We start from the raw sequence: 21,473 nt of genomic DNA, 5'->3' as shown, positions 1-21,473 counted from the left end.
ATTCCGCGGGAATGCCGCCCCCGAACCCCGGATCTGGGGGTCCGGAGACCCGGGCACGGCGCGGGCAGGCCTCAGGAGGCGGTCCCGCTCCCCGCCGGCCTCCCGCCCGCCCCCGGGGCGGGGCTGGGCGCGGGCCGCAGGGAGCTCCGGGCCGGCGGGGTCGGAGCAGCGCAGGGGGTAACGTGGACCCGTGGGTGCCGGGCAGGGCCGCGCAGCCGGGACTGAGGTTGCAGGGGAGCCTGAACCCGAGGCAGCGAAGGTCGGGTTTGAGAGGCTCCCTGCTCCGGCCCCCCTGCTGCTCCATCTTCCGGCCCTGCCGTGGGAGCAGCCGGTGGGAGCAGGTGGTCTGTCTGTCTGTCTGTGGAGACTCTTCTGCCCGTGGAGGAGACCAGGGAGATCGTCGACTTGCGCGAAGTTAGGTGGGACTTACGGGCCTGGGACGGGCTTACACCCTGTTAGGTTTAATTTCTTATGCTTTAAATTCCCTGTGTAGCAAATCGATAGTCAGCCGAAGGAATGGCAGCATTTCCCAAAACTGGGAAAAACTTAATAGTTTTCACACTTGGCATCAGCTTTGGCATCCACCTGTCGCCTGTAGGCATCCCGCTTCCGGTGCTCGGGGTTTGTTTATAATTTGGGAAGACGCCTCTGTAGTGTTGTGGAGCAGGCGCTTTATGGTGTCGGGAAGCCACATCTCGTATCGGTGGCAAGAGCAGAGCAGTGTGTGTGTTTGTTTGTTGGCAGCAGAGCGAGGTGCCGCCGCCTTCGGGACTTCCCCGGGCAGCTGCTGAAACCCTGCGGGGGCGAGGGCTGCCCTGAGCTGTGCTTTGCCAGAGGAGTAGTGAGGAAGTAATGCTGAAAAGCTTTCTGTGGCAGAGGATGTGAGCTTTGCTTCTGAGAAAGTGCTTTTTGTAATTTCTGAGGCTGTCACTCGGGCTTGGGATGAATGGTTAACTAGGAGTGGACTGTGAAGATAAAGGCTGCCGGAGAGCTAAGAGCCTTGTTACTAAATTAAATTAATGCTTCTGGTATACAGCGTTGTGACTTGGCTTGTCTAACTCGTTGTGGCAGAGGCAGGGCGCGCTGCCTTGTTTGGGATGCTACCAAAACCTTGAGTGTTCATTTTCGTGCCTTTTGATGCCAGGTTAGCAGCTGTCCTAGATCTTATCCCTGGACATTGTTGCCAGCATTTAGCAGGGTTGCGTGCTGTGTGGTGGCCTTGGGAGTCCTCTGGTAATGCTTGAGTGCTCTTCTGCAGCCTCTTCTCTATTCTGATTCTATATGCTGTATGAAAGTGAAGATCAGGAAATTTTATATAAATCAGGAAATTTTATATAAATTTTATATAATTTTATATGTCTCAAAATAAAAATATAAAGTTTATATAGTCAAGATAGTTGTTGAAAAAAAGAAAATAAGGAAGTAGAATATAGGTCGCTAGTGTCTGAAAGAAGCATGTGCAATGTCAGGAGTCCTCTCAAGATGGTATATTAGAATTCAAACTGTAGTGAATGTGTTGAAGAAAGATTTCCTCACTTTATTACAGCTTCACCCAAATCTCTGATAAACCCGGGCAGATAATGTTGATAACAGCATGGCATGATGCTAACATAGCTGAAAGTGACCTTGTCCTGACTGGGTTGCTAACACACACAGAGACACACATACAGTCGTGTTGTGCATTCCTATTCCAGGTATTGAAAACAAAGAGTCGTCCCAAAGCTATTCTTACTCTTTGGAATTTTATCCATAATGAAAACGAATTGTTAGTCTAGTTTCAAATCATAATTTTATGTATGTGTGCAGGTTTCATTTTGAAGTTTTAAATTTTCTTCATTATGAAGTCTTTTGGAACAACATGAGGGTTTTTTAAATAACTGACTTTCATAATATGAAATCTCAGTTTCTTATTAGAGAGGAGTTGGTGTGATTTGTTAAATCTATTCCTTTTTTTATTTGTGGAATTGGTAATCTAGTGTAATTTTTGGTAAACAGAAGCAGTTTTTATTAAAAGCAGATATGCTTCATACAATTTAGTTGTTAATACAGTTCTCATTTGGATATGTATTTCCTCAAATGTGCATCATTTGGGTCTTTTCAGGTGAGATTGGTGCACTTTTCACCTTTCACCATCAATGTCACAGACGAATAGAAGGTCAGTTTCAGTAAATCATTCAGTTTGTCATGGTAGTGTTGTGGCAGCTGCAGTATTGTGTTCTGAGCTAAAGCCTTAGAGAGAGTTCAGATGGTGTTTATCAGTGGAAAAAAAATTAGAGAGCAGAGAGCTTTTCAAATCTGCTCACTGTCTCTGTTGCCCTTATGTTCTGGCTCCAGACTGCAGAGCAATATGCAGAACAAATCAGCATATTCCTCTGTTCTGATAGCAGCAGTTTTTGAAGCTCCCTCTCTTCCTGGTTGTTATTTGATCAAGTCTAAGAGTTGTATGAGAGAGAGGTAATTGCCTTGATGCTTATTTTGCAACTTAGTCACTAGAAAAAAGTTTCTTTCTGCCTGCCAACTTAACTCATACCAGTTTACAAAAGCAGTGCCATAATGCTTGCTGGTTCATTTTCCTTTCATAATCTATTTCCTTAAGGTGTTATTTTTCTGCACTATTGTACAGTGCAGCGTTATTTTAGCGATGTGTGGTGTTACTGTCTTTTAAGTGGTACTTTCTGCTTTTTATAGGTAGGGCAGAATTGTACATTAATCTTACAGGATCTTACTCCTTGCATCTCTCAGTGTTTTATTTTGGGTGCACAGTTTATCATGCAGAAAAGTAGTCTTGCATGGTTGGTTTTCTCAAAAATAACAGCAGATGAAGTCATTACATCAGATCTATGAGGCAGAATATCACATCATTAATTCCTGCTGTTCAAGTGATAAGACTTGAGATCACTTAAAATGCAGAACTCTTGAGGAAATTGGATACCCAGCAGTTAATTATTTACCTGAGACTTTTTTGTACACTGTATGAATATATTAATTTCTTTAATACAGTTTATATATTGTGATTAGACTAGCTTCTGATACAGATTAGTTCTACATTATTGATTGCTTTTCTATACAATAGCACACTCCGAATGATCAGAAAATTAACAGTTGGCAACTAGTATTTATCTTCTATTATCTTCTGTTAGACCGAGTACCTTGATAATGTATTAAAAATTAGAGAGGCATTCATGTATGAAATAGAAGAACGTCTTAAAAGTGTTAGTTTCTTCACAATTTAGCAAAACCTTATGATAAATTTAGCTGGATAGTGGTTACCCTTGTTGCCTAAACCCCTCATGGAGTTTTGAAATCACACATTTTGCAAGCTGGGAGGCTGCCTCTTTGCTGTCAGCTCTGCAGCAGCATTTGCGGAACTGCGGTGAGGGCTTGGGGCAAGCTGGGTCCAGAGCCACACAACAACAGTGGCAAATGGACTCTTGCTTGTAAGGAGCTGTGGGTAAGAATGACCCTGGGTTTTCTTAAGTTAGCTTTAATAGCTGAATCAAAAATGTCTTCAGTGGTGGCAAAACAGGCTTTATTTTGACTGTTATAAGGATGAATTTTAAAAAAATCTTCATAGAAAAAAGGATATGACTTGTGTAGAAAGGTCACATAGTTTACATGCGGTGTTTTGTAGTGCTTTTTTAGGGTTGTCATTTTGAGAAGGTTGGAAAGTAGGTTCGGTGAGGCTTTAAAACTGCATGTACATCTGTTTCTAGGAGGTAGCATTTGAAATATTATGAAATGACTGGTGGATACAGGAGACAGTTGGGTTTTTTTGACCTGTGCCAAGTCAAAGTTCTTCTGTTGGTGAAGGTTAACTTAATTTGTTTTATATTCCCTGATTTTAAGGTTCATGAGGTAGTAGGCAAATTGTGGATGGTTTCATAGAAATTATCTCAGATTTATAATAGGAACAGAAACTGATCTTGTTCTAGCAATTTTTTTTAATACCAGTTTAGTAGTCAACTGGCATTTAGAGAGAATTTAGTCTTAGGACATCATATTTGGCTTCCTGTGAGTTTCTCATATCAGCCTTTTTCAATACAACATGAATATTCAATGTTAAGCTCAAAGTTTCTTTAATGAATCACTTTGGGCATTTGAGCTGACCACAGGTAGAGTCTTAAATTGCATAAAGTGCTGTTGAGTAAAAGATTTATGTATCTCTGTTTATTGGAAAGTGCTGTATTCAGACTACGCAAGTAAAGGAAAAAAGGAAACAGTGACCTCGTCCTTTATGCCATTAGTTTATGAAAATAAGCATACAAGCTGAGGAATCAGGTACAGCCTTGAAAGAGATACTCCTGGGCACATGGTGTGACTCTTGGGGATGGTCCTGTGCAGGGCTAAGAGTTGGACTTGATGTTCCTTGTGGGTCCCCTCCAAGTCTGCATATTCTGTGATTCTGTGAGTTCCCCATTTTACTGATTGTTGTAAATCTAGTCTAGAGTTACTGTTAACCTGGTGTTTCTGAGATAGAAGTGTTTTTCTGCATTTTAATGTTTAAGTGCATTAGATAAGTAACAGATTTCTTCTTTTAACACCTTTTTACAGCTATCTGACTAACAAAATGAAACCTGTAAAGCTGCGCTACTGGATTCTGGGTTGGTTTTCTATGACACTCTGTTGTTGGTGTACTTCAGATAAATTCGCTCAAAGGTAAGTTATGCTTTGAAAATAAATGTTTATTAGCTCATTCTTAAGTGCATATCAAAATAGTTTAACTTCTAATGAGGTAAGTTTTGTTATTATGTACTATTTTTGATGTGTTTTTCTTCCCTTAGGTGACTGTTAAAATAAGGCATCTACATTAACTGGAGGAGCAGGGATCATGCCTCAGAAAACCTTTACATTTATTACTGTGTCAGCCGGAAAAAAAGAGAGAAACTTGAATTACATTTGTTGCCCTTAAAACTTGTGTAATCTTGTTTTAAATGAATCATGTAGACTTGTGGTTATAGTAATGGCAAAAATCAGAAATATTGTTGAGACCTATAACAAAAAAACCTGTAATCATCCCTATGGCATGAATCGCACCAACTGTTGCACTGTATACTTTTTCATATATCTCTTCTTCCTTGATATTTTCTCAGTTCCACTAACTTAAAATTCCTTTTCCTATGGCATTCCAACTGAGGTTGAATCAGTGCTGCACAGCCTTTTGGTGGTTGTTGCACTTGACAAAGTCTGAGCTTTGAATACCAATGGGCCATGAGGGTAATCACGCTCCACATCACACCCTTGTGTGGTAAAAGCTCAAATTCCTATTGCATTGTATGAGGAAGTAAACTTTTCCCCTTCTTTTCAATGCTTTGGGAAGAGCATGGTTGAGAGTGCTCAGGTCAGTGCTGAACTTCTTGTAACGGCTACATTGGTAGCTGAGACACTTAGGCTGTGGCTTGGGCATCTTGACGACAGAGGCAGCTCTAGAAGCACATTCCTGAACTTCACAGAGCAAGATAACTGAGGTCAAAAGAAAGGGAGATACCTCTGGAGCTGGATAAATATTGAAAATGGCTTTCCTTGGATACCAGTTCTGAGATAAAGTTTCTAAAACTTCCTCTGTTTTCTGACCTCTGTGTGTTCTAGGAGAACTTGTTTTGGCGTGATTAGCATTGCAGAAGTTCAGCTGCTATTTCAACTACAGATGCAAGATCTAATGGAAGATATTTCCTAAGCAAGGATTTCTTTAAAGCAAGGAAAATAACTGCTCTGCAATATAGGGGAATTCCTCTATTCAGGTTTCCACAGCAACACTGAAGACCCAGATAGAAGTGTTAATAGTTTTCATTGTGGTTATGCCTGGTCAGTTCCAGATCTATTCTCCTAAATATTTAAAAAGCACAGGTACATGCGAATGCTTAAGAGAAAATGTGGCCATTCCAAAGTAGCAAAACTAGAGGAAAAAAATTGAGAAGTGATGTAACATGGGAGCCTTCCTACTCTCTCACGTTAAGAATTAGCCTTCCCTCTTTTTATTTTTTGGGGTTTTTTTAGTATGACTGCTGGCAAGAACTAATGACAGACATGTGGCTATTAGCTTCCAGAGAATAATAGTTTATTTTGGCAGTTGTGCACATAATGCTATCAGTTTGAGCAATTTACCGTTCTGTTGATTTTTCCCATTTGTTCTGTTTAATCGCTTTTTGTGGTTGCTTAGTAGCTGAATATATCTGCTCTAGTGTATGATGTAACAGGCTTTTTGCTTACTTCTAGTTTAACCAGAATAGGTCTGCTCCAAACTGTTGGAAAATGCCTCTGTAGAAATGGCATGATACAGGCTTCCAGCACTATTTGAACTAGTTTTTGAAGCTTTTTTTTTAACCTCTGTTAGGAATCGGGTAGTACTGATGCTTCTGTGAGTTGAAGAACTTCCATTCTTAGAGGCGTTGAACAGACATGCTCTTGTAAAATAAGCAATACTCCTTTAGTTCTGTTGTAGGTAACCATAAGACTTTGTCATAGTTTGATCATTTATTAAATGTGTCAAAACTACTTAATTTTTAGTAAGCATTTAAAAATGTACTCTTTGAATTAAATGTCTATAAACTGAGAAAGTCAGCATTTTTCAGATTTATGGTTTGTACTTTACCTTGTGTTCTGATTTTTTGTTTTGTAATCTAAAAGTTTGGAGACACAAGATCTAATTGCATCTCCTGCAGCATCAACTGCATTGTTTGCAGTTGGTTGTAATATTTCTTTTCTAGAAGAGCAGTTACAGTTGCAAGAAGGTTGTGCACTTTTCTTTTCGGATAATATGCCTATCAGGAATAATTAGAAGATTCTTGACATCCTAAACAAAGACATCTTTTCTAAAAAAAAATTAATTATTGTTGTAAAAGCATGCCAGTAAGTGCTCTCCTAAATATATAACAGAAGAATGTATTTATTCCATATTTAAGAAATGGAAAGCATATGGAGATAGGGTGCCAGAAGGAGAATTTGTTTAACAATGGTAGGTATTAGCATGTTTCTAAATATGTTATTTCTCTGTGATTTGTTAGTTTGTGTTTGGAGTTCTCAAATACTGCAATAGAAGCTATAAACAACAACCAAATCTAAAATCCTTGTGTGATACTAGTAAGCCTTGTGCTACTGCCTGAAGCTGATCCTTGTTTTAAAATGCTTGAGATAAAAAAATATTTGTCTTTCTTCAGTGACAACCACCCTCATACCTGGAAAAAGCTGTATCTTGCTCATCATTGGCCAGTGACTGTATGTAAGGTGAGATTTTCGTGTTTTATTATCTTTTATCCTAACAAAGGTAGCCTTGGACAATAAGTGTGTGGAAACAGAATGAATAAAGCACTTTAAGCATTTAATCTTGTTTACGCCCCAGTATCTTTGTGAAGGCTTTTGCTGATCTTGGTGCAACTTTTCCTACTTGCCCTGCACTCCAGAGCTGTTGTAAACAGGACAAGACTGTGGTGTGTTACAGACAGTAGTCAGTGTAGGACATACTTCATGCTAAGGTTGCTACATAATTTGTGGCATCTTGCTACTTGTAAACTTAATCCCAGACTTTCACCAGACTTGCCTGCCTTGTTTGACTGAAGACAGCAGATCACTGCTTGAAGTGTCTGCTGCACAGTAAGTCTTTCAGTTTTGTAATGTTGGCTCCAGTATTTCAATGATGTCATCAAGTATTAATTCAATCAGGAAAAAGAGGGGTATAAACCTGTTGTGACAGGTGTCTGAGTATTTCTGCGGTTTTTTTCGATATTTGAAGTGTGGGAACCAAAAATGAAACCCAGCCTGTGTCTGCCAAAAGCACAGCTAAGAGGTGTACTACTTATGTCCTTTTTGCTATTAAATGCCTATTAGTATCTAATAAGTAGAACACTTTTGCTATGCTGGAAATACTCAAAGGCCTCTTCTCAAGTTAAAAATATGCTATACTTCCAAATAAAAGACATGATCAGATTTACTAACTGAATGATGAAGAACTTGGTGGATAATAGAGAAGTTTCAATTTCGGAGAAATGACTTGAGCCAAAAAGGTGTCTTATGCTTATTTATTACAATATTAGAGTCTTATGTTTTGTAGTACTTTTTGTATTCCTATTTCTGGAAATACATGTGAAAGCAGTAGCAGCAAAAGTCACATGTTGCCTAAATACCTGAGGAAGAGTAGGTGTACTTTATATTACTTAAATGTGGACGGCAAGTGTCAGCAACAAAACTCAGATGTGTGTGACTGACTGAGGCTGAAGACCAAGACCTGTGGAGTTTTTTTGCTTGCTTGTTTTTGAGGGGAAATAAAGACCAATCTGATGCAATTTATGTCTGATTTTCTGTTGATTAAACATCACTGTTACTGACTTCAAGGAGAGATGTCAGTGTTCAAGAATTTGTAGTGCTTGGCGCAAGTGAGTGTTCAGTCAGTTCCAGTGACTTGGTTACATGAATGAGATGTCAACAATTAAAAAAAAAAAAGACATCAACCAACCAACCAAACCCATACCAACCAGCTTTCCCACTGTATATTTATGCTGACTACTCCCCTTAATTCCAGGGTGGTGCTGTTGGTTAATTGACAGATAACTTTTATAACCTTTCCATGAAATTGTAATGAATAATTAAAGACATTGAGCATCAGAAAGTGTAGGCATTCTCATATTTTGTCAATTCCTTAAGATCTTGTGTAGTAAGAGGTGGACAGAACCATTCAAAGAAGTGAAGAAAAATTGAAATTAAAATCACATTGGTTGACTTTTTTTCCCAGTTTCACATCACTGAGTCCTATGAAGAAACAGAATCTCAACTGTACTTCTGTAACAGCTTTCTTTTTGTTACATAAGAGCAGTTCCTAAATTCAGCTCTGGGCTTTTTTTCAGGAACATAGATTCTTCTGCATATTTGGCATATTTATATATGATAACTGTTTTGTTAATTTGTATTGGTTTTATTATCATAGTACTTTAAAATAGGAGAAAACAATGCTCCTTTTAAAAATTGATCTAGATATATAAGGCTTTCTGAGGTCCAGTGCCTCCTTGAAAATACATATTTTACCCTTGTTTCAAGTCAGTGGTTGCCAGAGTTAGAATTAATCCTCCAGCAATCAGTATATGATAAACAGGAAGGCTGACAAGACGTTTTTTTGCAGAAGCAGGCTGTAACCAGCTTTTCAGTCTAGCATTTGCTTGATTTATGGTATTGATTTGAAATGAACATTAGAAAAATACTAAGGCGAGTATTAAAAAGGAGGATGAGTAAAGCTGGCCAAAGCATGCAAGGCATGAACTAACAATGTTTTAAGTTGCATTGACCTCTCAGATCTGCCAGCACACCGAGTAACACCAGGAGCCTGATGAAATGTGTTGAAAAAACTGCAAATAAGGTCAGTGCCTTCATAGGGGAGAACTAATTCCAAAATTAAAATACTCTAGGTTTTCTGTTAGCATGTCTGAGAACTGCAGTTAAAGATTGGATAAGGAGCACAGTTGCAGTGTTCTTGTTGCCACCCTCAGTTGAGCAGGCTGCTGGCCATTAATTTGCTGTATTTTGAGCTACATAGCCAAACTCAATCAACTCCCGAAAGCTTTTGTCATGACAGGAGCAATATTGTTGAGAAGTTTGAAGTGTGTGTTTGTTCAAAATACTCCTTTCAGGACAAAAAGCTGTTGCTGGGTTTAATTGCTTCTATTGTTGGTGGCAAGAGTGGAGAGGAAGGAAATGGACACAGAACAAGACAGTCTTGCAGAGCTTGCAGATTTGCTGCCACAGGTCTGTGGCATGTGGAAGGCAATTAATGAGATTACAGGCCTGTCTTTCCTCTTCTCTACATTCTGCTCTTTCTCTGGCATCACATGAAAGGCATCGTAACATAATTAAGACAGGATGCAGAGCCTAAAAGGAAAGCTATTATTATGGGGAAAGAAAGTCTCAGAAGGTTTTTAGTTAATGGCAGAAAGTGTTTACTAAAAAGATCCATAGTTACTAAACAGAATAATCTGGGAAAATGCTGTAATGGTATTTCCTGACGTATGAACTTGTTGTTTTTTTCTTCTATTTTGTTTTGTTCAGGAATATGTTTCTACTCTAAACAATAGTTAATGTGTAGGCTATTTCTCATGCATTATTAACAGTTTTGATTTGGGCCTTTTTATGTTGTTGTTTTTGTAGGAATGTATTTAATTCTTTCCTCTTCTCTCCATTCTTTTGTCCCTCAAGTCAAAATACTTAAAAAGTAAATTCTAGTCATTTTACTTGGCTTAAGCAACCTATTTAATCTCTTCTTTGTATGTTTTCCTCTTAATATAACAACAAAACTAATCCTGAATGCTTAAAAAAGTTTTGTGCTTTTCTATTTTGATGTTTTTCATTTTAATGGCTCTACGCTTTTTGAAAAGATCTGATAAGGAAAATACAGAGAGATGCCACCTGGAATATCATAAATGCAGATAAAGCTCCATTCAATTAGCATGGACCAGACTTTTTTCTATTACCTCAGAACCTGTCCTTTGTCTTTTTACACAGTTCAGGATGTTGTATTCATGCTCCTGGTATTCACTTGATCTGCTTCAAAATTTTAGTGCCAGTTGGTCTCTGCTAAGTGGCATAATCAATGACAGCTTCAAGTAACTGGGGTGCTCCAGTTTCTTATATGGCCAGTCAAAGTTCTCATGGCTCACTAGAACCTTGGGCTGTGAGTCAATGAGGTTTTATTTTCCTCTCTAAACCATTATTCCTGGACACATATAACAAATGTTCTGGTTTTTTTTTTCTACAGATGAGTGCTAATGATTGTCAAGACCCTCCAAAGTACTGGACAATCCATGGACTGTGGTATGATCATAGAGTGTTTTTATTTCAGCCTGGAAAGGAAAAGCAAGTTTTGTGCCAGGATGTTTAGTGGCTTGTGGGGGATTTTTGTTTTGTTTGGGTTTTTTGAGGTCTTAAACTATCTGTTCTTATGATTCCTTCAAAATCAAAACCCTGTGGTTTGGCACAAAAATGAAATATACTTCTGTATCTCATGACTCACTGAGTTTCTGAAATCCTCTTGCCACATGAGTATTTTATTTATACATTTCCTTATACACTCGGTAATATTCTCACACAGAAAGGGAAGTATAGCTTACCCTCCTTTTTTTTTCTCTTTGAGTATACAGAACCTGTTAGTATCTCATGACCGCTCGTGGCTTTAATTATCGTAATTCAGTACAAATATTGCAGAAATATGGGAAAAACTAATTTGCTTCAAAGGAATCAACTCTCTGGAACTGATGCCAATGGCAGCAATTCAAAAGTTTTCCTGACAAATAAATGAAAAAATATCAGTACAGGAGTTTAAGTTATGCCTTCTGGAAAAGTGAACAGCATTATGTCCAGATTGCCAGTGAGTGTCTCGGTGATACTTGCAGAAGCTTCAACTAGTGCAGCAGTTGAAGAGGTCAGTACCATTAGTGCCACCAGTGGCATTATGTGCAAGGCCCTTCCAGGTCATTGACACCTCAGGTTGGCTTTTACACAGAATGAGAGGGACCAGAAGGCCAAAGAAGGAACTTCTTCATGAGAAATCTTTTGGCCATAATTAATGTCTTGAATACTTTGTTTCTAGAACACTGTAGATTCTGATGGGTTTCTTGCATTTTAAAGTAAATTCTCCAGCTGTAATCCTGAATATTTAAAATTCAGGCCAATGATACAAAATAGAATGCTGTTAGTTACCATTCGTGAGTCAGCAGACATCTTTTTTCACTTTTTTTTTCACTTCCTCAGGCCAGACAAAGGTGAAGACTGTAATAGGACATGGCATTTCAATGTCACTGAGATTAAGGTATGTATTTGATAAAAAACCAGACATACTAAGCAGAGCTGAGTGCATTTAGTTTTGCATATCCGACTTGCAAAATCTTTTACTTGTAATATATCACTCGTAACATTAGCTGAGACGTATGTCTTTTTAAGGTCTCCAGAAATTCATTAGGTGCTTCTGGTACTACTTGAAGTTGCAGTGTTTGTGATCATTAGCGGTTGTGCCTACTTGATTTTGTGGACATGGTGGCAAACAGTAAGAACAGTGAAAGAAATTACAGTCAGTTGATGTCCTCTCTTTACATTTCCAACTGCAAAGCCAGAACTCAAAAAATAAGAGTTCAGAGTACAGGTTTATGTATTTTTTCTCCTAGGGCATTAGTTCTTTTATGTTCTCTTTTTGATTAAAAAAACCCCATTTCATTCAACAAAATTCCTTCATGTCTTGTAAACGGGGATAAGAGACTTGAGCCAAGAAATGTGAAAAACTGCATGTTTGAACAACTTCTGCAGGGACACTTGAAGGAAAATCTTACTTGGAGGCAGTGTGTCAGTATTAGTGCATTCAGATATTTAGGTAGGTGTACCTATCTGTTATCTCTAACAACAGCATTTTCAGAATATTGAGGGAAAAAGACCTTTTCTTTTTCTGCAACTAAATGTTTTAGTTGAGGGTATTGAAAGATGAGACTTCAGTTCTAGGAAATGTATCAATGTTTGTAGATTATGTAAGAGATAGCTTTTCAACACTGCAGGTACATTTATTAATTGTGATTTTTTTTAGGATCTTATGTTGGACATGAGACACTATTGGCCTGATGTGCTTCATTCATCTCTGAATCGCACCCAGTTCTGGTGAGTATTAAAAAAAGGCCCAAAAAGCATTTGGGATATTATTTTATAAAAAAATCCATCTGAGTAGTTCTTCAGGTGAGATGTGCATGAGAAGCAGTGTTCAGGAGTCCAGAAGCAGTGTTTCTTGACAGTCTCATTTAGTATATATATCTTTTTTCTTGTAAAATGAAGCTGTTGAAGAGAGGGCAATGGCAGAGGTTTTGGAAAAACGAAACTTAGGGAGAAAATATTTCCTCCCTTTGTCCCCAAGGAGAAGAAACAGCTGCTGTCAACACAGTAAATCTGAATAGCAGTAGCACTCCTGGGATGCCACAGCTGGCTGCAGAAGGAGCTTCCAGATCTCCTTTCCTAGCTAGATTCACTGTGTTGCTGGCTTTGAGAGAGCTTTCCTTTTAGGCTTCCTCATAGAAGAAGAAATAGAAAAATAGAATGCACTGTATCATCCTAGCCATGTCCCTACAGAATTCTCTCTTTTTACATACTTTTCTAGCAGCCTAAAATCAGAGCTGGGAATTTATTTGGAGATAGATCTGCTCAGTTGATGGGAAGGGAGAAGGAGATTTTGATCTCCTTTAACAACAGTACTCTTTTCCTTTTTTGCTGTGTTTCTCTTTGCTTCTGAATCATCAGGCACTTGGACCAAAGAGTAGTATTGGTGTACTTTAGTTTGCAAGGCTTTGGTTCGAGTACATTGTTTTAAACTAAAATCAGTGGCCGTGCAAGTTAATATGCTGAGCCATGAGCTGCATCAACCAAGGTATGGATATGCAATTTGTTTTTACAAATCTACAGTGAAAGTAGTAACATCAGATAAGAAGCAGAGCACATAGCTAGAGGCAGTAGCATTTAAAGCCATCTCAACTAGAAGTGTCTGTAAGTTTTCCTTTTAATTGGATGACTGTTTCTTCCCTGTACCACTAGAGAAAAGCTTTGAAGGGAATATGCAATTCTTCCAGTCTTGTCCTTGCTGTACAGAAGACACTTGTCCTCAGAGACTTAAACTGGTCCTACAGGTGTCTTACGGCAACCTAAAATTGTAACTGACAAAAGTGGTGGTCTCACTTTTTCCTCCCTCCAGTCTTCTCTTCTTACACTGTGCTAGGGAGAGAATGACTGCTTCTTTCTGTGGTAGCACAAATTTATGCCACTTAAAACTGTTCCTGGAATTAGAATAAGAAAAATGTGTCATAAATCTAGCACCTCCTGTGCCCTGACCACTTACCTGTTCATAAAACCAGATGTATAGCAGTCCTTACTTTATTACCAGAAGAACGTTGGTAGGCAGCCGCTATGAATAGACATAATCAAAATTTTTCCTCTTTCAGTTCAAGGCTAGCAAATAACACTTATCTCAAAACCTGGAAATATAATTAGAAATACAGAAGCCAGGTTCTAACACTGTAACTAATATTTTGATTGACAGAGGAATTCACTCCCTATTGTAGGTGTACTGTGATTGGCAGCTGTTAACTGCAGATTTTAAGTGCAAGCTTTTATGCCAGTTGAAAGCCAGTAAGGGCCCACTGTATGTCTTTCTTCAGTTCACTTAAAACTTAAAAAACCCCACACAAATGAGAACTCCATAGTGTAAAAATCCCACTGCAGTGGAAATGAGAATCTGAAAGTGGAAGTGACTATTCACAATTTTCGTTGTTGTAAACTAAAGGCATCTTAATTGGGTAAAGGGCACGAGCAGTGACAAGCAAAATGGATATTGAACATTTTAGCATGTCATATCCGGGTTTTCCCAAGACTACTCTAATTGTGTAACATTGTTTCTTCCTGACTTCACCTCTAACTGCAGCCATGGCTTACAAGAGGAGGTAAGGAATCTTTCTGCTGATTTTAGGATGGCTGCGGATACTTCTGTTAAGATAATTGCACATCTCTGTTCACCTTGTTAACTTACAAACTGTGAAAATTGTCATCCAAGAGTTTGCATTGGACAGGATAAAATGCCTTAATATAGGACAAAGAGTAATGTATGCTTTGTATCTCAAAACTAATTAACTGTAACAATCCCTTATATAGTAGTTAATGTGGTTTTTTGCCAAGTAAAATTTCTAAAGCAAGAGAATTCCCTTCAGGATTGGTTTATACATATACATATGATATAGAAGAAAGAATCCATGTTTAACCTGTAGGACAGCTGGGTGTTCCCAATCTTTTGGATTTTGTGGGCAGCATTTGTAGCTGTGTTTTACAGACTTTCTTTGTTCCTACCCTAATAATGAGCTGGGTGGTTTCTCTAATCCTTGGACCCACCTGATATGCTCCTGACATTGTCACATCTGCATGACTTTTTTCCTTTGGGGAGCCTTGTCCTTGTTGTGTAGAACAGGCAACAAAATCTGAAGTTTTCCACACAGCCGAGTTGTACCAGTTTCATTTCTTTGCACTTCCACAGCTCTCTAAGGCTTAATTTGTAGGACTTTGTCTCTCAACTATGCAAGTGTAACATTTATTTTTAGAAGCACCATAGAGAAAATATGGTATCCTAGTGGAACCCAATCTAGTGCTGTAAGCCCCATGCTGTGTACCTGCCAAAGCACTTGTGTCCTACAAGAAGAAAAAATATTCAGTGAAGTTAGTGACAGGAGGCATATGTGCTCTTTGCTACTGCCTAGGTCATGGTGCAAGAAGTGGTGGCCTTCATGAACACTGGCAGCTATTTTCTGCATCTGCATGCCACCCAGCTGTGAGCTGAGGCTCAACAAGTAGAATTGACTTGTCTTATTGTGATCTAGGTGTGTCTCAGTGAGTAACATTGACACATGAATTCTTCTGATTTCTAAACAAATTATTTTATGTCATTCCCTGGTATCTGCAGCTCCTTAATTTCCTAACTGCTTCAGTTTGCCTTTAAAAGGAAGAGGTGAAGCTGAAATTTCATATCCCTGTGTTGACTGGCCAGAATTAGCTGGATCTGCATAATTATTCTTACCCTTTTTTTTACATGGCTGTGCTGCAAAATAAAGTAACACTGAAGAGTGATTTGAAATTTGAAAAGAAAGAATTAAAAAAAAAAGACACCGCCCTGAAATCCACAGGCATTCTTATTAAAGATAATGCTGTTTAGTCTTTCCATAGACTTTAGAATTGGTAGAAATATGTTTTTAGCTTTTTCCCATTTTTTGTCCTATTTAAATTTGTTTGCCATAAAATTGCAAGAATTTCTTTCTTTTGCACTCTCTTCCTTGCTATTAGAGGAACTGGTGATGGACTAAGAGTAAGACTTGAGAGTAGGCCTATGAAAATACTGCCACAGGCCAAAGTAATAGTTAATGCTGAAGTCTTGTTTTTAGCAGCTTGTGCAGTGTCACTGTTCGGACCAGGATAAGGCTTAGTCCTTTGAGTTCTAAAAAGATTGTGTTTTGAAAGTGCACTTAACATAAAAGACTCACAGAATCACAGAATATGCCAAGTTGAAAGGGACCCACAAGGATCATCAAGTCCAACCCTTAGCCCTGCACTGGACCATCCCAAAGAGTCACACCATGTGTCTGAGAGGTTGTCCAAATGCTTCTTGAACTCTGTCAGGCTTGGTGCTGTGACCGTTGCCCTGGGGAGCCTGTTCCAGTGCCCAGCCACCCTCTGGGCGAAGAACCTTTTTTCTAACCTAAACTTCCCCTGTCACAACTTCAGGCCATTTCCTCAGATCCTGTCACTGGTCACCACAGAGATCAGTGTCTACCCCTCCTCTTCCTCTTAAGAGTAAGCTGATACTGCAATGAGGTCTCCCTTCAGTCTCTTCTCCAGGCTGAACAGACGAAGTGACCTCAGTCTTGACTGAAGCAGAGTAAATTTAGAGGTGTTTTCTAGGCAAATTCTTACAATTTTGACCTCCAAAAATCTCTTTGCAATATACTGAGAAATCTTTGTATCATAAGAGCATGATGCATACTTACTTCATAAGTATATGGATGTTGCTTTATTTAAAATGGTGGGAAGTAATCTTTCTTGATTTTGCTTTTTACATGTGTGCTTTGTTTGTGTGCAGTGTCTATTTCCATGTGTAGCCTTTCAGATACTTGATTTAAGTATAATGGCTAGCTTGAACAGCACATACATCTGCAAATACTGTTTTCTAAAATTTAAATTTTGCTTTTCTGTCATAGGAAACATGAGTGGGACAAACATGGCACTTGTGCAGCCTCACTCGAGGTCCTTAATTCTCAGAAAAAGTACTTTGGTAAAGCCTTAGAACTCTACCAGCAAATTGATCTCAACAGGTATGTAAATGAGCTCGGTGGTCTGCCTTTTATTTCAAACAGTTTCTAAAAGTTTAAAATCTATCCTAAAATGAAAGTCTAAATCTGATGACAGAGGGGATATTTTTAGTACTGATGTTCAGAGTAAGGGTTGTATACTTTGAGAAGCATGTCCCTGGTTACTTCAGGGTCTGGTAAGCCAATGCTGTCTTTCACAGCATCATTTTACACAGTGTGAGTCAGTAGAATTTTTGAGAAGCTGTATTGGCTGTATCTTGCTGCCAAAAGCTGTGGTACCTGTAAGCTTCTAAATCAAGTGATAAAGTCCCCCACATTTCTGAGTCATACTGAGGCCTAAACATTTGTTTTTAAGACAGTAATCTGCTTAGAGGAAAGGACCAGCTGCAGGCAAAATCGTGCAGAACATCCTGGGAAAAGGCAGAGAGGTAACAGCAAGAAAAACCTTGTTCAGTTGCTGCAGGCAGCCCTCTGCTGTCCTTTCTAGCAATGCCAATATGACGCTTTTGTTTTGTCTTATGGGCAGGTTCCTCCTCATGGCTCCAAAGCACTGGTCATTTCAGATTCAAAATTTTGATGGGAATGTTGTGGCTTGTCCGAGCACTGTATGTATGAATTCTGGCTGCAGGTGAATGCCAGAAGGTTAGAATCCTTTCCTCAGTGCTTGGTATAAGTGAGAGAATGTTTGACTTAGATTTGTTGACCATGGATTGTCTGTCTGTATGAGGACAGTATCTGAGGGGGGAAATTGTTTTGTATTTAGAAACATACCTTAAAAAAACCCCAACAAAACAAAAAAACAAATAAAATCCTGCTTGTGTTCTGTCAGTGTCTTGTCCAAGAAATCTCCTAATCAAAGTCTCATTTAGTTTGCATCTGCACAAAGGCAGTAAGTCTTTCTTCCCCCGCCTCCATTTTTGTAGGTGTCTTTTAAAAGCAGATTTTTCTAGACACGGTGTTTCAGAGTATGTCATATGTAGTGTTAAAATTAATAATGTCTGCCAAGTCAATTGCCTAAGTAGCTGTGATAGTGTGACTAAAACATTTACAGATGGGACAGTGACCGATTATGTGACTCTGTATCAGCATGTGCAACACTGCAAAAGAATAGAAACTGTAGCATGTTGAAATTAATTGCTCAAAGCTTATTATCCATAGTGAAAATGAATATAATGAATTCTATCTTTACTGAAAAAAGACTGTCAGTGTTCTCACTGTATTTCATTTAAACTTGAATGAGAAAAATTAATGTTAGTGATTTAAAAAATTGTTTCCACAAAGCAAATTAATTAAAAGAGGACATCATGCAGGCTTCTGTAAGAATTAACAGAACATCATCTATTTTATTAACCTCCTTATATCCAGTGTAAAATGACTATGAAAAACAGTCAATTGGGTAAAATCTTCCCTGTGCAGAACCTGACCTTGGAAGGGTTGAGCATTGCCAGCACTTATGGATTAAATCCTGCAAGATACTGACCATTCCCACTCCTTAGAGAAGAAACTGAGATTCAGAGACTCATCATGTATTGGGTCCTGAGTCTTGTCAACTTTGAAATGTGGACTCCTCTGAGGACTGAATCCCAAGGAGGGGGTATACAGGCTAGAGGTTCTTGCATATTACGTAATTTCTTTTATGTGAACAATTTTCAAAAAATACCTATTAGGAAACATTTCTGCCCTGACATTAATGTTGATCCAGACTGACATACCATATTGCTCACCCAGTGTGCTCTGTGCCTAGAGCAGCCTCGCAAGTCTGACTCTGTGTCCTCCTGGTGGCTGGAACTCAGGGGTGTCTCAAGGCAGGGGAAAGGAGGCAATTAAACTTAATGCCCTACCTCACAGTGAACGGAACACTCTGAAAGTCCCTTTCCCCTACCTATGTCTGAAGAGTCAACTATCCCAGCTCTTCAGATTAAAATGAGTGAGAGAGTTCTTCTTGACCCTGCCAAGTTAGATGGGAAGTGGACTTTTAGACAAGGGAACCCTTTCTAGGCCTGGCAAAGAATGAAGGACAAGTTGCCCTTTCTCCTCATCACTGTAATGCCAAATTCTCCTTAAGACTGTCTGTTTTACCTAATGATTATGAAGGTATGCTTGCAGAAAACATGGAAAAATGTTCTACCTTTGTTTCAGTTGTCTCTTGAAAGCTGGGATAAAGCCAAGCAGTTCATACTACAAGGTAAGAGGCAATTTTTTATGAAATCATGTGCATACACTTTTTTCAGCTGCAGTCAACTAATTTCTATCAAACAAGTGACCTTTTTAAAATTGAATAATTCTTTAAGGTTTCACTTTTTCTAAAAGTTTGTGTGAGCTTAACTAGTGTGGGAGCTGTTGGAAGATGTGCTCATGACTTACTAATCTCTATAAGCTTTTTAATTTTTCAGATGACTGCTATAAAGGAAGCTCTTACAAGATTTTATGGTGTAACACCCAAGATCCAATGTCTTCCTCCAGAAGAGGTAAAAACCCCTAACAAACAATCAGTCTCCAAACTTGCAAAATGGAAAAAACCAATTTTTTAAGACCATTTTTAAAAAAAGAAAAGCAAAAATAAGAGTAAAAAATCTTCAGTGTTGAAACTTAGGTCTAGGTTTTCCTTGTGTATGCATCTCTTTGCAGTTTAATTGCTGCTTGATTCTTGGATTGAGTTCATAAAAACATTGCTTAGATGCTTGCACCACTGAGTTCAGCTTAAGTCATTGTCACAGTCTTTTCTTAATGCAGAAATATTGTTTATTCAGGAAGTGTCCACTCTTTACCTACTAACTTTGCTGTCAGTGTGCTTACCAAGAAAGTGGGAGCACTGGGTTTAGAAATCTCTTTGTCTTAAAAGACTTAAGCCTGCATCTCTTCCATGAATGCTGTAACCACCATGCTAGAAGTATTGCTGTAGGTTAGTGTGTTCCACTCCAACTGCTAAAACTTAATAGCAATTTACTAAAGCCAAGAAGAGTGAGTTACTTGAAGCAACAAAGAAATATTAGTTGAATATCACCCACCTCTTGATGTTAAAGAAATACAGAACTAATGCAAACCCCAGTTTCTAGCTCTGTTCACTGTAGTTCTACCATTGCTTTTAGTACAGTCAGGATACTGCTCCAGTTATGTGAAAGTGAATTTACAGCTTTTGTCTCCTGTGCGTAACGTCTGAAGGTAATGGGTAACAGAGATTAAAAAGCGCATCCCAGTTATTTAAAGATAACCCTTTTCAGAGTTTCAGCCTTGTCCATGCCTGAAGTGCATGATGGAGGTACTTTAATATTTGAAACATAATTACACACTTGCTGTTCTTAAGTTTCTTAAAAAAAAAACACTACCCAAAACAAACAAAACCCCCAACAACACAAACCCCAAATTAACAAAAAAACCCCTCTCACCACAATTACTTTTGTCTTGTACATGGGTTTTTGTCCTGCTTAATTGTTTCAAAACCAGTCTTTGCATAAACTTTGTTAGACTTGAGCATTTAGGAGGATTTTCATGTAATCTTTCTGCCACATGAAAGGCCTCCAGCCTGCCTGCTTTATTCATGGACAATATTTTTCTTTCTAACCCCTCCTGTAGTCCAAAAATGACATTTTTGGTCATTTTGACAGCTTGGTTCTGTATTCTTCCCAGTAGAAGCTAATATAAAATTGAATTTCTTTTCTCATTTCTTTGAGAATTTTATTTTCCTCAGTTCTTGTCCAGCTGTGAGGAGGTGGTGGTGATGGGTGCCTCTCAGGGCACATGTACCCTTCAATATTCGCAGAGTTTAGCCATTGCTCATCATGAAGGTGAATAGCTTCTCTGCAGATTTAGTAAACGACAAGATAATCTGTGTCACAGCATTTCACAGTGAGGCTTACTAGTTAGGCAGTTTTCCAATTGTTACTGAGTAACAACAGTATGTAGTCTAAGCTGTTCAGAGTGGATGTCTCTTTACATTTTTTAACTGGCAAATACACAGATAAGCACTATTGTAGTCTATAGATAGGGCAATGTATCTGAAGAATTAATTTATTTCCTTCTCCCCATCTCATCCCTCATGTTTCTAGGGTGAAAAAGTACAGACAATTGGCCAGATTGAATTCTGCTTCACCAAAGAGCTGCAACTAAGAAACTGCACATCGATGAAGGGTGGATCCAACCCAGTGGAGGCTCACTTGAAGCTTGGAACTGAGGAGTTGTCTGTATGCAATGATACTCTTCCAACCTACTACCCTTCAGAGGTCCAAGATCACCAATGAAGCCATAAGAGTTTGAAAACCTTTTTAAACAGCAAGAAAACCAAACTCTTGTAGTCTTACTGCCCCCTGTCTGTATCACAGGCATACTGTAAAGATTTCTTCTGGAAAACACAGTTCTTTTGCCATTAAAGGAGAATGGTCCACATAATGGGATCGGAATCTGATTTACAGCTTTGTCTGGATTTTTTGGCTTGCTTATGATTTGAGTCAATGTTCAAAAGACAACTGTGACTTCCTAGTTTCAGTTGCACTTAAGTCTACGACTTTAGCCACTTTTGGTTTTTAGCAATGAGTCAGGGAAGTTCTTTGTTTAGAAAGGATGATTGTCTTTCTGAGATGAGATGACATCTTGAGAAGAAAATACTGTAAATAAAAAGAACTTTGCAACCTG

At 38.7% G+C, this 21,473-nt stretch overlaps 1 protein-coding gene across 3 annotated transcripts; it reads left to right on the top strand.

Moving 5' to 3' along the window:
* The first annotated feature begins 109 nt into the window (after nt 1-109).
* RNASET2 (ribonuclease T2) lies at nt 110-21,246 on the top strand. 3 transcript variants are annotated; one of them, XM_071549436.1, is made up of 10 exons: nt 110-419; nt 4,552-4,656; nt 7,155-7,221; nt 10,733-10,788; nt 11,725-11,782; nt 12,545-12,615; nt 16,734-16,847; nt 18,984-19,029; nt 19,238-19,312; nt 20,891-21,246. In XM_071549436.1, exons 2-10 carry the CDS (start codon nt 4,568-4,570, stop codon nt 21,080-21,082), a joined length of 768 nt encoding a protein of 255 aa, XP_071405537.1. In that variant the 5' UTR covers nt 110-419; nt 4,552-4,567; the 3' UTR covers nt 21,083-21,246. The 3 variants fall into 3 exon arrangements, with proteins under 3 accessions (XP_071405537.1, XP_071405538.1, XP_071405539.1); XM_071549437.1 differs by lacking the exon at nt 110-419 and adding an exon at nt 3,352-3,451; XM_071549438.1 differs by lacking the exons at nt 110-419; nt 4,552-4,656 and adding an exon at nt 9,277-9,340.
* Nucleotides 21,247-21,473: the final 227 nt, after the last annotated feature.

This window comes from Pithys albifrons, chromosome 2, assembly GCF_047495875.1.
Source record: "Pithys albifrons albifrons isolate INPA30051 chromosome 2, PitAlb_v1, whole genome shotgun sequence".
Classification (NCBI taxonomy): domain Eukaryota; kingdom Metazoa; phylum Chordata; class Aves; order Passeriformes; family Thamnophilidae; genus Pithys; species Pithys albifrons.
Note: the sequence above shows the minus strand (reverse complement) of the source record. Positions and strands in the feature narration are given on the sequence as shown.